This window comes from Saccostrea cucullata, unplaced genomic scaffold (genome assembly GCF_032062105.1).
Source record: "Saccostrea cucullata isolate Sc308-1 unplaced genomic scaffold, CSIRO_AGI_Scuc_v1 ctg1885, whole genome shotgun sequence".
In the NCBI taxonomy this organism is placed as follows: Eukaryota; Metazoa; Mollusca; class Bivalvia; order Ostreida; family Ostreidae; genus Saccostrea; species Saccostrea cuccullata.
In genome coordinates this window covers 78,636-96,444 of record NW_026941145.1, presented here as the reverse complement: position 1 = coordinate 96,444, position 17,809 = coordinate 78,636, and the positions used below count along the sequence as shown (strand labels likewise).

Sequence of the window (17,809 nt, the reverse complement as noted above, 5' to 3'; positions counted from 1 at the left end):
TGTCGTTTTTATTCCAAGAAAAAATACACTTTAAAACGTGACGTTCCGTTGTGACGCGGCGACACCCCCTATGCTCTATGTTTTAAATATCTATAAAATAAATTCAAATTAACATTATTAAATTAAAATTTAAATATTAAATAGATTTATATTTGTGCATCTTTTGGTATATTGTATTTGATAATATGACGCCAAATATAAAAGATATGGACACTGTGACATTACTTTTGGATCAACCCTCGTATCTGACCCACATTAGCAAAATAAAACTGACGTAAAAATTTATAGATTTATGGTACTTGTATATCAAGACACAGATATTTCTCTTTCAGATTTTTTTTTTTTAAAAAGACCATACATTTATCGTTTTCTTACTATCAAAGGACTATCAAAGGCTAATTTAAAGTTTTAGTAATAGGAGCAGACTCAAAGTCAAATAAAAGTACTCAAAGGTATATTCTTTCCATCGCCAAAAATACTTTATATCTTTTTATATATATAATGATCATCAACAAACTGTATTGCTCTAAAAGAGGGATCCCAGGTGGAATATCCTAACATTTTTCAAATATTAAAAGTTTTTTTTTTAAACTGTCTTCTCTGAACAGTTTTTTTTAAATCGCTGATAACCTTTCATGCTATAAATATTTCCGTCAGGTAAAATTGATATCCGTATAGTTAATCGGCCATTTTGATCGATGTGAACAAATAGTCGAGTATTTATGGTGCAATTGAAACAAACCTATATCATGTTTGTGAAAACTAAATCATGTCCAAAAGATGTGGGTGAATGGAAAACTCGTGAAAAGAACTTTAATTGTTCTTATCCAAAAGAAGTTTATCATTGTTTATCTGACGGATACGGAAGTTTGGGAGAAACATGTATCAAAGGGCTTGCAAGCTGGGTTGAGAAAGGTAAATTGTTTAAAACGAAAGTATGTTAAGAAGTATATTATGTAAATTATTTATTATAAGAAATAGGATTTGCCTGATTTGATGACTAAAAAGATAAATCATAGTATGTTGTAATATATTATAATTTAATGCGCATTATAATAGCATATTAGAAAGATTTAATTGTCAAAGACTATCGGAAACTACGGAAGCCCTATAGTGTAAACCAAAAATACTAGTAAATAAAGAAAAAACGAAATTATTAGATAAAGAAAAAACGAAAGTATTAAATACGAAATCATTAAAATAATTTGTTTTTCTTTATATATTAATTCGTTTTCCTTTATATTTTAATCTCGTTTTTTTTAATTTAATAATTTCGTTTTTTTTATATGTTAATTTAATTTTTCTTTATATTGTAACGTGATGATTTCCACAAGAAAGGCAAATGTTCTATTTACCGTTTATTTACATATATATACACATTATAACACAACACTTATATTGTTAGACATCAATACATCGGTCCATCTGCTTAAAACAGAACTGACATCCATTTGCATTAAACTCCACTGCAGAATTAACTCATTAAATTCAAGGTTCCAAGCCAAAATCATAAAACACCGATAGTGACCAACCTTAATCAGGAATATAAACAAAACCCCCATATTCCCATGAGAAACATCAGCGACCCCAGATTGGACGCTGACAGACCTATCCCGTTACCCACTAGAATAACAGTGCAGAGCAATAAATGCTCAGCATGCATGATTAAAAGATAAAACAAATAAATTGTATTAGTGAAACTCTAAATTATGACATTATATTAATTTTTTTTTTATTTACATTTCCATTGTATATAAACAAAATTCCATATAAATTGCTTGCTACATAGTGGTATATATACAAAGGATTTTAAACTCACACACACACCCTCCCTTACATTCACTCACACATATCGGATTTAACTGGAATTATACAGAAAAAATTAAGGCTGCTTTTATAATTCCCTACTTCAATTGTTCACCAATCATTAAAAAGCGATTATCAAAAGCAAACATACTTAAAGACATTAAAATTATAATCAGATCAAAATAAACATGTCAATTTGATTCAAAGATTTTCTTCCAGGAGTCCCATTTTTTATCAAAAAATGACAGTTTAGAGTTATTAATTGATACACACCTCTCAATATTATATTTCAATTTTAAATGATTTATCAATCCAAGAAAATTTGGTTTTTTACATTGTAATAAGCAAGTAAAAATATATTGCTTAGTATATAATATAACAAAGTTTATAATTATGTTATCTTTAGTGAATGGCAATTCACCCAAAATAATATTTTTGAAATTAAAACCAATTCTATTAGTAGTTGTTCTATAGATATGCATACTCAAATTTCTCCATAAATTCACTACATCATAACAAGTTACAAATACATGTTGAATAGTTTCAATATCCTCTTTACAAAAGCTACATGAATCAGATGTTTTTATATTAATTTTTTTAAGATAGTACCCGACAGGTAGAATTCTATGAAGAAGTCGGTATTGAAGCCATTGTACTGAAGAATCATTTGTTGTCTTGAAACACACTCGAAAAACATCTTGAGTGCATATCTCATTCACTCCATGAGAAGACAACTCTGAATTCCACTTTGAAATTGCTGTAGGCTTTAAAACAATTTTTGTTTAGGACATTATAAATAATTTTTGAACATTTTGTATTCGAAAAAATATATTCAAAATAAAAAGGTAAATAAGGTAGACAACTTTTGTTCAATATTGTTCTCTTAATAGCCATATTTTTAAAACATTTTGCAATGGCACTAATAACACTATTGTACTGCATTACATTTACAGTAGGAAGATTAAAATTTTTTTGGAAAGCAGACTTTGAAAGAAAAATGCATTCTTCAGACAGAAAATCTCCAACAGTTTTGACACCTTTCTGATACCAATTTTCTATAAAAATACTCTTATTTTCAATCTTAATGTTTGAGTTGTACCATATTGGAATATTACAAGCCTTAGTTTTTATGTCCATGTCATGTTCTACCTTTTTCATAACATATTTCCAAGAACTAAAAACATCCAACCAAAAAGGGTTATTCTTTGACATTATGACATTAGAAATGTATTCATCTCCATAATCTAAAATTTGTTTTATAACATAATTTCCATTAATTGCCAGGAATATATCAAACCATGGTTTGTTTGTTGCAGTCAACAGTCTTTTGACCCAAGTGCATTTCAAGGATTTCATAAAATTGTCAATATTTACCATCTTTAAACCTCCAGACAGATTATCCTGAGTAACTATTGTTCTCTTAATCTTATCACATTTTGATTTCCATATAAATTGAAAAATATCTTTATTTAATGAGGAAATTTTGTCAATGCTAGGTGCAGGAAGAGAAATAAATAAATGATTCAGTTTTGGTAATATTAGGGTTTTAACAACAGTAACTCGACCAATGGATGTTAGTATTCGTCGATTCCATTGTTGAATCAATGATTTTACCTTAGGTAGAATTAGATCATAATTTATGTCAGTTATTGTTTCTAAATCTACTGAAAAATTTATGCCTAGCAAGGAGAAGGTTGTTGACCCCCAATCTAACTTCCATCTCGGGTGGTGAAAAACTTGGTTTGAAAATTTTTTTGAACCAATCCAAATAATTTTTGTTTTAGTACTGTTTATTTTCAGCCCAGATAACCGTGAAAAAAAATCTAAAGTGTCAAGAGCTGCAAAAAGTGATTTTGGTGAACCATCAAGGGCAAGCGAAGTGTCATCAGCATATTGGGAAATTTTATGTTCTTTCTCCTGAATAATAATGCCTTTAATGTCTTTATTTTGTTTCACAAGAATAGCAAGGATTTCAGCACAGAGGAGAAATAAATAAGGTGCAACAGGATCTCCCTGTCTACAACCTCTTTGAATATGTATTTGTTCAGATAAATGTCCACATTGCAGAACAGATGCTTTAAAATTTGTATTCAAAATTTTGATCCAATCAATGAATTTATTTCCAAATCCAAAATAATTAAGTACTTTGTAAATAAAAGACCATGATATTGAGTCAAAGGCTTTTTCAAAATCAATAAGAACTAAGAGACCTGGTATATTTTTCGACTCAGTATATGACATAAGATCATAAATAAATCGTGTGTTTTCCCCTATATATCTACCTTTGATAAAACCAGATTGTGTATCTGAAATAAGGGAATCTAAGGTAGTCTTTATTCTATGACTTAGGCAGCCAGATATAAGTTTATACAGCACATTCAATAAAGTTATCGGTCGCCAATTCTTTAAATTATATTAATTTTGCTTTTCTTTATTTAATAATTTTGTTTTTCTTTATTGAATAATTTCGTTTTCTACTTTTAATAATTTCGTTTTCTACTTTTACTAATATTGTTTTTCTTTATATATTAATAATTTCGTTTTTCTTTATGTATCAATTTCGTTTTTCTTAATTTAATAATTTCTTTGTTTATTTTTGGTTTGCACTATTGGGCTTCCGTAGAAAATTTTGAACCGGATATAATTACCACAAGTTTAACGAATCGTTAAAAGTTTTACCTAGTTAAAACCATTTACCATTCTGTCTTTCATACTACAGAAGTGAAACTAATAATTAGAAAAAAACGATCAGTATGTACTTGTCCTATCTCTTCAAAGCAGGTAACATTGTTCATGTTCGTAGGGCTCATTATTTGAATTTTAGATGACTAGAATTTAATTTTTCAATTGGTTATCAAACTTACACATATAGATCTATTGCTAAAGGAGTAAATTCTTTATAAGTATCAGTATGTGCCAGTTCTATTTCTTCAAATATTCCCAACAATCAAAATGAACATTATTAAGGCCATCATCGAAAAAAAAAATTGTTTGATGTAGGTAGGTAGGACTTCTTTTTTTTTTTTTTTTTTTTTTTTTTTTTTGCTTTACAAAATTGGGCAAAATGATTTCCGTCATATAAATTACAGACTCAGAAATTTACTGATGTTTTCATTACACACTGGATATATATATATTGATTTATAATTTATTGCTAAAAATTTTCAATTAAAAAGCATCCTAGAGAAATTATAAGTGCTATGGAAACTGCAAAAAAAAAAAATTCAAAATTCAAAATGCTGAAAAAATGATTGGGAAGGAGCAATTTTGACGGGTCGGTCGGAGTACATCAAACAAATCGTTTTTATTGTTGGCCTTCCAACACCTATACTGGAACTCAAAACTCCATAAAATCCTTACAAAAATATGAACAAAACGGGTTTCGGTAAGTGTTCTACCAAGCCTCTTTCTTCGCTCCTCACTAGCAGTAGAAGTGAAAATTCAGGAGTACTGTACAACAGAAATTTGAAAAGTGGTGTAATTCAGATGTGAATATTAAAGAAAAACTCCAAGGAACTTTAAAAAAAACCCAATATTTACCAAAATACATAAAATCACATGTACGACATTTCGTCACTTAATAAAACCTTTACCCACGATGGATTGAAGTTCGGGCTCTATGATATCAAAGACAGCCTCTTTTTATCATAAAAATCGAACTCATAAATATCTTTAACTAGTCCTTAATATGGTTGGATATATTGACAAAAAACACTGAACATGTTAAAATTGTATATACGTTAGGCCACAGAACCATAGAAACTACTTTGACGTAGAGGTGTATTTGTCAACTCATTCATGAGAGCAAGTAATTACATTTGAAGACTCGAATCTCTACGTTGATTACACGCTGGTGACTGTTTATAATTACGAAATAAATGAATACTGTGTAATTTGTATTTTAATTACGTGTGTTACAGCACATGGTTTATTCTCTTAGTCCTTATGATAAATGCTTTCTTGTTTCAATGAACAAAGTAACTTTAAAGTTACGTAAACAATAGAATTGTGCTGTTCCTTTTTACAAGATTACTGTCCGGAGTACAATAGAGACACCAATAATGTGAACACTGTTCCCTGTCATGGGACAACTGACTGTCCAAGTGAAGTATTCAAATCCAATGAGGTTTATAAATGTAAGTATCAACTCAATAAGGATCTATTAAATTTATCTACCTAATAAAACTGTTGAACACACATTTTTGATTCCAGTGCCCATTGGAATAGTTAATTACCACTGAGAAACCTTTAGATATAAAAATCCAATCGTACAATGTCGTTTTTTTTTTCAAATATAAATGAATACATATTTATGTTCTAAATTCACCAGATCAAACGAACAAAAATTATTTATAAATAAAACTCAAAAACACTTTAAATAGGATGAGCTCGCATGCGTGAGTGCAACAGACTTTTATAAAGTGTATACAGTATACAAAGCACAGTCTTTAGTTTAACTTCTGAAATCCATATCATTCTACAAAAGAGAAAGATTCAAATAAAGCGACAGTCAACATTAATACGAACAACATGTACGAAATAACGATCCTGGAAAAAGTGGGTGGGGCGGGGGATTAGTCTGTTGCAATGTAGCAGCGAACTTCGAATGACTTAATACACCCGAAAATCTACCTTATAAGTGACTGCGTAGCACGGATTCAACCTATTCACCCGTAAACAAATGAACAACCAATCGATCTCCTTTACCGATGGACTTAATCTGCATACATTACAAATACACGTGTTTTACCATAACTTTTATAAATATATCTATGTTCTAAATTCACCAGTTCAAATGAACATAAATTATTTATAAATAAAACTCAAAAGCGCTTTATATAGGATGAGCTCGCATGCGTGAGTGCAACAGACTTCGACGATAAAGAAAGCATTGGTATAAAATTATTAAAATGCTTATGACCCCGCACCAGATATCAAGACTTAAAGTAATCCAATTTTTACGTTTTTCCAGGCCTTGAATAATTGAAAATTATCATAAAAATGTATCTGAATTCTTAATGTGACGCGTATTAAATCAAAGTCATTTTTCAAACTTCATAATATTATAAAGGAAAATAAATATAACTTTTCAGGGATGCAAATGAATTCACCTATAGGATGCATTTTCCAATTGAAATTTTTTCAACAATTATATTCTTGTTAAAAAAAATTATAGGTTTTCAAGAATTTGAAGAAAACTGCACATATTTTTATACTTGAGTTCTGCGGTACCTTAATTTCTTCTATTTACTACACATTTGTCATTATGCAAAGTTTATAAAGCATTTGCTATGAATGCAAAACTTCATAAAGCACTTATAAATTCATATCAAACTTTGAAAAATTGGTATAATTTAAGGCTAGATCGAGGACATTTCTATAAATATGTTCAAAGAACTTTCAATCACATTAAGGTTCATAAATTCTCTGCTCACTCGTATAAAATGTTGCTTGAACCTTAATGATTTTCCAAAAAGAAATGTATTTATAAGTAGAATACAAGTAATTGGACAAAAAAAGACACTTCAACTTGCAAATCTATATAGGAATATTAGACATTTAAGTCATTCAGAGTTATTTCTCTTATCAGGGTATCAATGAACCTTAAGATACATGAAATGCAATTTGTTGTATATAAAGATTCAATTTCAAGCTTCCTTTTGAGACTTTCATGACGTTTTGAATAAAACATTAAATTAAAGATTTATCCTTCCCGGCTGAAGAGTTTTCTTTTCTTTTTATCATAACGTCTTCAGATGAACTCAGAAAGCCTTCTACGTTGATTTTGATTAGTGAATCATACATATCAGCATTTGCAGTTGAGAAAGCAACCCCGTTAAAAAGCTATGAAGAACAAAATTACTTATATGAGCTTATGATTTTAAGTGCACACAGAATTTCTGTTTCTTGTACAAGACTTTGACTTCCAAGTACAGAAGAATAACTTTTACAATACGAAATAAATTCAAATACAATCATAAATTATACTCATCTCATCAAACAATATTATTAACCTTTTCTAAACATCTCTTGATTATTAGCAATAGGACAAATGAACTGAACTACACCTACCAGAATGGAAATATTAGTCCTCTCTGGTTTTGACTAGAGGTGATTTGTCCGAACTTTGATTTTAAACGCAGCTTTGGAAGTCTTCCAACAAATCCTTCAATGAAAGTTTTGCAAAACATCCAGTCTGTCTGTCCTGACTAAAGATATTTGCAAAAACTTTGCTTCAAAAGTTTCAAAATCAGATTGTGATTTAAAACTGCTTTATTATTACCGAAACATTTTCTAAACGCTCAGAATCCAACAGAGCTTGTGCCTATAAAAAGCACCGTTACAATTTAGCTCCTTCACAGAATAATCAAGTCAATGCCATGTTAGTAGTTAAGCTATTAAAATATAAATACGTACATACAGCAGTTTCGCTTTGTCATTGCAAATTTCAATTTTTATGTCTGCAAATACATTTCAAAACAAATTGCAGTATACTTTTATATATCTTTTGAAGTTTATATACTTGTATTTAAAACGAGTTTCCAGCTTCAATTAGATACTATAATTTTACAAATCTTTAAAAAGCAAGGAGGCAACTATATCTAAGGCCATGCCAACTTCGTTGACAAGATACATATTGATTTCAAAGAGACTATGTGAATGATACATCCCGTCTCTGAATATATAAGGCCTCATTCTCCCGGACCATACCAATATAATGAAGATATTCACAGACGATGAATAGCTAATGTGTCAGATATGTCAGTTCCCACCAACTTTATAAAATACTCAAATCCAAAAAAAGGAATCAAGATACTTACAGGTCTTGTAAAGGTCTTTGGCTAAATATACTACATTCCAAAAATGCAAACTTTGTCGAAAATTTGAAAATTTCAAAAAAGACTTGTACAAACAATATACATCATGTACCATTCCAGCTTCAACCTACTTACAGAATTTGAAAGGGTCTTGCCTGTATCACACTACATCTCAGACCACGCCAGCGTCTTAAAGCTACTAAACTGAATTTTATATGGCCTTGTCTGTATCAAACTACATCTCAGACCATGCCAGCTTCTTCAAGCTACTTACAGAACTTGAAAAGGGCTTGTCTGCATCATACTACATCTCAGACCATGATAGCTTCTTCAAGCTACTTACAGAACTTGAAAAGGGCCTTGTCTGCATCATACTACATCTCAGACCATGCCATGTAGCTTCATCAAGCTAATTACTGACTTTGGTATGGACTTGTCTGCATTACATCAATAGTAATGGGTCTTGCAAAGATTATCAAGATATCAAATTTTGAGTCATATTTTCTTCATAACAGATAGAAAACACTAAACTAGGTCATGACATATGCGTAATGAAGGCTATCTTAAAAACTCTCTTAAACCAATACTCTTAAAAAGAATGGTCTGAACCGAATCAAGCTATCATATTTATCAGCATCGGAATACATAATGTACAAATTATGGAGCATCAATAACATGCATTTACCTTATGTTCCTCATTTCTACGTGTTGAAATAACGTCCAGAAATAGGAGCATAAAAACCACTGTGGCTAAACAAAAGTTTTATCGAATAAAAATTTTACCTAAAATAAAACGATGTTTCATCAATTTACGAGTTAATATCAAGAACTATATATTCAATTACATTATTTCCAAGATTTGAGACAGCTTCAGAACAATGAACTAGCTATATGCAGTTCTATGCATCAATGTGTCACAGTGCAACGTAGAATTGTTCAAACCATATGATGAAGTTCAAATACATTTAATTTCCAAAATAGTGTGTCTCGTAACTATGAATTAGAAACATTGGAACTTTGTTCATAATTGCTACCAAATTCGAACCCATCATCATATTGATATAAAATTATATATACATGTTCCAGGTACATATGTGTATATATTACTACCATGACTTTACCAGAATTATACCCTATCTCAAGTTACAAATGTATTTGTTTTACAGAGCTTAATTCAAGCTGAAAAGCGGACATTAATCTGTGTCCAAATGCTTACCAGATTTTCTGTTCTGCGCGTGCCTCTATCTGATGTTAGAGTCGTAGTCGTAGCTTAGTAATAATGAAAGAAACAATACTGGCAGAAGATAAGACGTTGACAAACGTTTCAATCACTCAAGGTTTCAGAAATTACAATTAAATTAACAGAATGAATTTTGCTGCCTTAATGTGAAAAACACAGAGGGTGCTTATATGGTCCTCTTTACATTATCGTAAATAATCGAATAAACAGTGTTTAAAATTCAAATGGTTTTTTTTTTCTATACAGTTGTTTCTTTTTTTTTTTTTTTTTTTGACTTTGAGAAAGTCGCAAAAAAGAAATTACCAGTTTGTAGCTGCACCCCCACAAAAGGTCCAACGTACGTGTCAGAGATGTCCGGAACCTCGGCTCTGTTTGTTTGTGCATAATCTGCAACTATTTCTGCATGACTTCATGAGTAGAGGCTAGGCTCGTCTAGTATAAACTGATTTCTATCTCCGATCTAAGCGAACATAGTCGTTTGCAATTTGGCAGCGAACTTCGAATGACTTAAAACACCCGAAAATCTACCTTATACGTGACTGAATCATGCGTTGCACGGATTCAAGAAAGAAATCCGGACCGCTATGAAATACGACCGGACGTACTAGTATTTCATAGCGGTCAGGATTTCTTTCTTTAGTAGTGTTCTTAAAAATTTCCAATTCAACATGTAACTAAGTACAATGTATGTAAATAAATAGTGTTTAGTAGTTTAGTAGTAGTGCTAGTTGTTGTTGTTTCTCTTTTTCCTTTGTTCTTATGACTTTTTAACTTTTTTCTTTGTCCTGAGGAAGGGACAGGGCGTCCCGAAATTTTGACAATTTTTATTGTTCGTGTTTTTAGTGCTTTATATATATATATATATATATATATATATATATATATATATATATATATATATATATATATATATATATATATATATATATATATATTTTTTGAATTCAACATTCTTTTTTTCATTAAATTCAGGTTAGAAGAAATACTATTTGAATAACTTACCTTCCTCAGTCATTATATTAAAACGTTATTATTGTTGAATTTTAGATCCAGTTTGTGTACAGGAAGGGTATGTATAGTAAGGAAAAGAGAATTGACTCATAAAAATGATAGAAAAATATTAGTAAAAACCAAATATTTCCAATGGATGAAGGGCTCTACATGAAAAAAAAAATGTCTTACTGTGGTCTGCATTACGGCATTATTTATATTGAGGACATTTCATGAGATAGCACAATTTATTTACATTCATAGAATCAATGTATGTAATTTAGATTTATTCAGTTATCTCTAATACTATACTACAGTAATAGACACCACACAATATGACACTTCTTCCATAATCGGATGTTCTCCTAGAGAAATACATAAGTGATAACAACTTAATTTCAATAAGATGCATTAGGCATTTTATTGTCAAATCATCAAATGCGTTTATGTCCAAAACTTGAAGATGACCATTAAAGCAATAACTTTGTTATTAACTTGCGTTGTTAAAAACTGCTAGGCTAATACTTTAACGTTACATTGTCTAGCAATTGCACCGATAATAAAAACAAAGGGTCCACATTTATTTTGAGGGATCGACAGGGGATTCTTACCCCTCCATTGCGCCTGATTCAACATCTGGTGAACTCAGAGATACGAAACTTTAGTTTAATGACATTTTAGCATTTTACTGATCGTTGTCTGCAATTTGTACAAGCATATTTCGTTCAATATTTATATTCATCATGTGTATTATTTAAGTGTTTAGTGAAAACCATTTCTAAAAAGACATCAAATGAAAATTAACTACATTAGAAAACTAAACGTGTATCACCTGTATACTTTGTCAATCTTCAGCTTCTGTAGTCCTTTTTTCTATTGTATTTTTCTGCAGAAAAAAATACTAGTAAAATTTGATATTTCTCTATGAATTTTTTAGAGCAAATATCAAAATTTATCAACAAAGTCAAATTTACTCTCCTAAAAAAGAAGACAAAAATATAATCCCTGGAAAATCTGTAATCCAATTGTTTAACTAAGGATGCATGCATTTTTATATATAAAAGTACAACAAATATCCCAAAAACAATAAGGTATGAAATCAAATTGATTAAATATAATTGAGCAAAGTTCAGAAATTCTCTGCAATTTTTTAAAATTTAGTTAGTTTTAATTTTGTTCCCTTTCGTTGAATTTTGTAAATGCTGAAATATTTTGAATAAAATAGTGCACAGTCTTGTTTTTTTCTGTTCTTTTCCATTTAAGCATGACATATGTAGCAAGTTTGATATTCAGGTCGGTTATAGTGCTGTAAATTCATGATTCTATATGTACAATAATCGAGCTCAAACTATGTTTGTTTTCTTTCTCAAAGCTTGCAAACTTATGCTACAAGGGCACAAATACTTGCATTAGTATCACTATATTTAAAGCAGTATTCACCTATAGTTTATAATGGATGGACTATGGGAAATAGTAGATTAGTTTCGAGTAACATATATTCATGCTGTATAAAAATGAAATTTGTTTCATGATTACTTACGAATTATCGAAGATGAAATAGAAATCATCGATATACACTATCAAGTTGTTCATTTGTTTTCTTTTCTTTTTCTTATTTGCTGAAGTACAACTTTAATTGATGGTGGACCCTCATCCTTGCCGAAGGATATCATAGCACTGAGCGTGGTAGGGGGAGTCCTTTTAGTTGTCCTCATTGCGGTGGCTCTTCTATGTTACAGAAAGAGAAGATCACGTGAGAAGAACTGTCAGCTTTATTAAATATCAATTACATAGAAGATCAAAGATAATAAACCAGCATTAAATTTTTGATAAAAAAGCTTCAAAATATTAATAAATATCAAAAAATAGAGAACGATCGTGTAACGTAATGATTTATCAGATTTGCTAATGCTTTTTTAGGGTTAATCGTGAAACTAATATTTTCCTGATCTTGAACATTACTCCTCGTTAACATTATTTCAATATCAATGACACAATGATTATTGTATTCATACAAAGGATCTTTTATTTCAAAAGTTATTTATAATCGAGAACAAATATTAATATTTTTACAGATATATTTGATTGAAATTATATCTAGAATGTTTTTCATTGTAGAGCAAACCCGAAATAGAAAAGAAGAAAACATCCATTTACTATCTCGAGGTATCATTTTGTAATTTTTTAGAAAATATTTTCAATTGATCAAGCAAACTCTAACAATTTAGACTGATTAAAATAACTTTTATATTTGTCAGAGATACTGCCGTTCTACAAAACTTCAATATTCCACAAAGCAAATGCTTTTCTTAAAGACGGTGGTAAAATTCTGTGTTTGATTGGAGACTGGGGATCTGGGAAATCGACAACAGCCAAAGAAGTTTATATGTCCATTACTGGAAGAACACCAGTTGTTATAGAGGACATACTGAAGTTTGATGTGAGTACTTGTCAGGACTCTATCATCGTAGAGGAACCTTTACCAAGAGAGAATATTTCCGATATAGAAACAAGAGATATTGTGGAAAAGATAATCTCTGTTTGTAAACAAATACAGACATCTAATGACATATTTCTAATAATCACTTCAACTGAGGAAGCCTGGGGAAAACTTAGAGGAAATATTAAGGATTGCGTAGAACAAAGTAATGATTTATGTTGTCTTGATATAAATTATAAGAGTTTAACAGACGTAGACCGGATTCAAATCCTTCACACCATCTTCGAACATTACAATCCAGATATACCGTTTTCTAATGTAGAACAAACTGCATCATCAAAGATGCAGGCTCAATCATTTGGTTTCCCAGAAATTTGCATATTGTTGTCAAGATGTAGAGAATTTCAAAATAGTCCTTCTGTGTTTCTTGGTAGACCATTGCGTTATTTAAGTTCATATTTAGAGAAAATGACTAAATCTCTAGAGGGAAAAGAAAAGTTTGCAATAATGGTATTTATGAGTGTAAATGATATGAAAATAGATGTTAATGAATTGAACGAGAAGCTTAGGAAAATATTTAGAGCGTGTGGTCTCAATGAAGACAAAATTGTGCAGTTAGAAACGATTATACCAAAGGAATTCGTTTTACAGGTAGAAACGTCAGTTTATGTGTTACAACATGAAATTATAAAGAGAATAACTCTCATAACATTTGGAAAGTTTTACTTCTCAGATTTACTTAGGTTTTCTTCGAAAAAAGATTTGGTAGGTTGGATTAAGAAGAAACATATTTTTACACCATTGGTGGAAGTTAAACAAAAAGCGTCGGATATAAAACCAGTTCTTGAAATTGATGAGGAACAATGGATTGAATATCAGGAGAAAATGGAGACTACATCTCAATCAAGATGTGAGAAAAGTGAGAAAACAAATGACAAACATGATATTGACCTCTAACATTTATATTCTTTTAATGTAGATTATTCATCTGTTAATAAACACTACTCATGTTGAGAAATGAAACAAACTATAGTTTGATTGATTGTATGTTGTTTTACCTTGTCACTGATATAGACACATAACTATAAACCGGTGAAAGGGTCAAATTTAGACCTATGCTTTGCACTCAGGGTCTTTGAGCACTTAGGAATCTTCATGGTGCCAACGCCTGCCGTGACGTGGAGCCTGAGTTTTTAAAGTCTCAACCAACTTCAAAGTGCCAAGCAGTGACGGAACAGTTGTTTACCTTTTTATCGACTTGACTTAGGTCTATCGCAGCCGAGATTCGATCTCACGATCTTCCAATCACGGAGTGAGCGCTCTACCGACTAACCTTCCGTGATTTACAAATGAAGGAAAATGCATTCTTGTTACTGTACAGACAAAATGTTGTATTTTCATTAATTTATTCCCTATAGCTATAAATTAAATTTAACTTATTCTTTATATAGAGATTAAATAAAGTTTGGAAATATTCTGTACTAACTTTATATTTTTTACAATGTTTCGATATGACAATCAAAATGTTGGGGGTTTTTTTTTCGTTCAGAGGAGATTTTTCAAGTAAAAACAAAAACATAAACGAGGTTCACTCCTGAGCTTTTGAGCAGATTGATATCTTAACCTATATTTCTAAAAATTCGATGTTAGAATTATTACAACAAATTTGGATTCTACGATGTCAGTTTACTGTTACTTTTTAGTTATAACGCCATGATTATATTCAAGCTAAAAGAATTGTTTAAAGAAACTACATTTTTGGCTGTATGTTTTATTTAAGAAAAAGATATTTTTTTCTTTTTCGAAATATATAATTTATGAAAGTATGTTAATTTTTTATTCCTATTTTTCCATGCATTCTGCAGAGTCTCATGCAGAGTTTTTTTGTGCGGTGGACTGTTTTATACTGGTCCTAAATTATCTATTAAATAAACAGCCATGGATTCTATCATCATATTTGATAAATATAGCAAATATATTGTGAAAATGAAGGAAAAAATATCCTAATATAAGCTTTAAATTAGCACTATTTTACCAACATCTAAAAATTAACATCTCAGACCCCCAGTTTGAATTTTTTTTTCTGAATATATACAATATATTTCAACTTTTCTTCCCAAATTCAGTTAAATGTCATTACTTACTTACAATTTTTTGCTTGTTAAATTTAATGCCAAAAAATGAAAATGTTTGAGTGCAAAAAAGTCAAATACGTGTGGAATAATTTGGAACAATCTTTCTTGTCACATATTTAAATGTGTCTCTTTAAGGTGAAAAAAGACTGTATTAGCTTCCATAATTTATTTTAAAAAAATATATTGGAAGAAAAACTTTTGGTTTATGTGTGCGACGTATTTACAGTGTGAAAGGTCAAAGTAATTGCTCTGTAACGACAGAAGACGCGCATTTACCCCAATTTTTTTGTTTTGATTTTTTATAAAACTATATGTATAAATTTTAGAATTATACTTGATAAGAAATTCTCATTGCTTTTGATGGCAGGATCCAGCCTCCCTTAAGCACAATATTAGTGAAAAAAGCAACTATCGTTTTCTAGGGTTCAAATCATATACATTAACACCCCTACTAATGTGTTCGGAACCTTTTGTTTTTCGGGTTTTGCAAATTATAAAATCCGATGAGTTCAGAGTAGCTCTGACAGTGGCTCTGGTGAGCGTTAGCGAGACTTCAGCGAGATAGGGTAAATTATTCACGGAAATGTGGCTAGGAAGTGACTAGCACGTGAAGACATGGTAAACAGAAAAGTTATGTTGCGTTTTAGTTTCACCACCCTATAATATAATTCTGTAGAAATGTACTTCGATTGATCTTTCTTGAATTCATTCAAGTTTAAATTATAAGTATTCTCTATGATACAATTTTCTGCTGTCATGAATTAAAATTTCTTTTTGGAACCAGGACTATATTTTTTGGCGTCAGATTAGCAAATGACGCACCATGTGAATTTAACTGACAAATCAGATGAATGAGAATTGCATTTTGGGTTACTATACAAATACTACAGGAATTTTTCTTTATTGTACTATCGGTGAATACAATACAAGGTGGATTCTCTGGCGAACACACGTGATCACGAGTAAAGTTATGTAAAAAAATGTTTTGTCCATTTAAATGCATACGAGAAGCTGCTCGTTCTCCTTACCCTTGAAGTGTTGGTGTTCTGAACTTGACACTAGCTACGTTTACATTTTATTTAACATATATTTCTCGAGTTATCAACAAATTAAAAATTCCCGTGATATTTTCATACTTTCTAATAGTTTGCATTTTGTTCAAAAGAATTTTTTTTGTAATCCATTGACATGATCATAGATTGAACTAAACCACGTGTTCGAAGTAACATGTAAACATGAATTTGGCGTAAATTTAAACATATTCGATCAACAATTGGTCAGATGCTCGTGGTAAGATCCTCTGTGCGCATTAATAGCAATTGCCATATAAGGCAAACAAAGGTTTGTCTGTGTAAATGATATCACACATTTTTTTTACTAGCGTATCGGTCGCTAGTAAGCTGAAATTTTTGCAGTAAACTATGATAAGATGTATTAAATATTATTTAACCACTCCACCCCCTTAAGCCACCCATTTCTATTGAAAATCATGAAAGTTTTTCAGAAAGGTGTGGAAATACATTTTTCACAGGACATGCTTTCAGAAGAAACAGACTATAGCAATTTCCTGTTTACTGCCAATTTTATTTATAAAACCGGTTATACCCTATAACCTTTGAATAGGTAAACCTAAACCACGTGTCTAGAATTTAAATCACAATAACATTAGTAGGGATTATTAAAATGAACTAGATGTTACAGTAAAAGTCGGTTATAAAATTGTATTTCAGATTGCGATCCACATACAATACAATTTAATTACATTTTTTTTATTTTTTACGCAGCACAGTCAGAGCTACAAAGATAAGGGGGGTCTTATTTATTTGGAAATATTACTATGACGTCACACAAAACTATCATGTCTTCAAATTACCTCACAATTTTTTTGGCTACACGTAATTGTAGAACAGATCTATACTATATCAAATCTAAGTATAACATACATTTTTTTCCGTTCATCTCATCCCACACAGCATGATATAAAGGACTTCTTGATTGCAATGCACGTGTCAAAATGACGTCATATCGTAAAAGTGGACGCATTTTGTATGCAGTGGGAGGCTGATAAAGCTACATTTTGTATTCTGTTATAACATGTATAATCATACACAATTATTGTTGATTTTTGAGGTCAATACAATGATTTAGCCATCTAAGGAGTACAATATTCACCGAGCCCGAAGGGCGAGGTGAATATTGTACTTCGAAGATGGCTAAATCATTGTATTGACCGAAAAAACAGCAATAATTGTTTTATTATATGATTCACTGATAAAATGATACAGCTCATTACTTGTTTGCATTTTATTAAGTCCTAGCCAAATACAAGAGAGAAACAGAATTAAAATGTTAATAAACCTTACCAGTCGAATCAATTTGA

General features: G+C 30.5%; 1 protein-coding gene across 1 annotated transcript; it reads left to right on the top strand.

The window, feature by feature from the left end:
* Positions 1–714: 714 nt before the first annotated feature.
* LOC134257294 (uncharacterized) lies at positions 715–14,251 on the top strand. Its single transcript, XM_062739926.1, has 6 exons — positions 715–915; positions 5,835–5,942; positions 10,912–10,933; positions 12,480–12,607; positions 12,973–13,020; positions 13,113–14,251. Exons 1-6 carry the CDS (start codon positions 723–725, stop codon positions 14,249–14,251), a joined length of 1,638 nt encoding a protein of 545 aa, XP_062595910.1. The 5' UTR covers positions 715–722.
* The last annotated feature ends 3,558 nt before the right edge of the window (positions 14,252–17,809 follow it).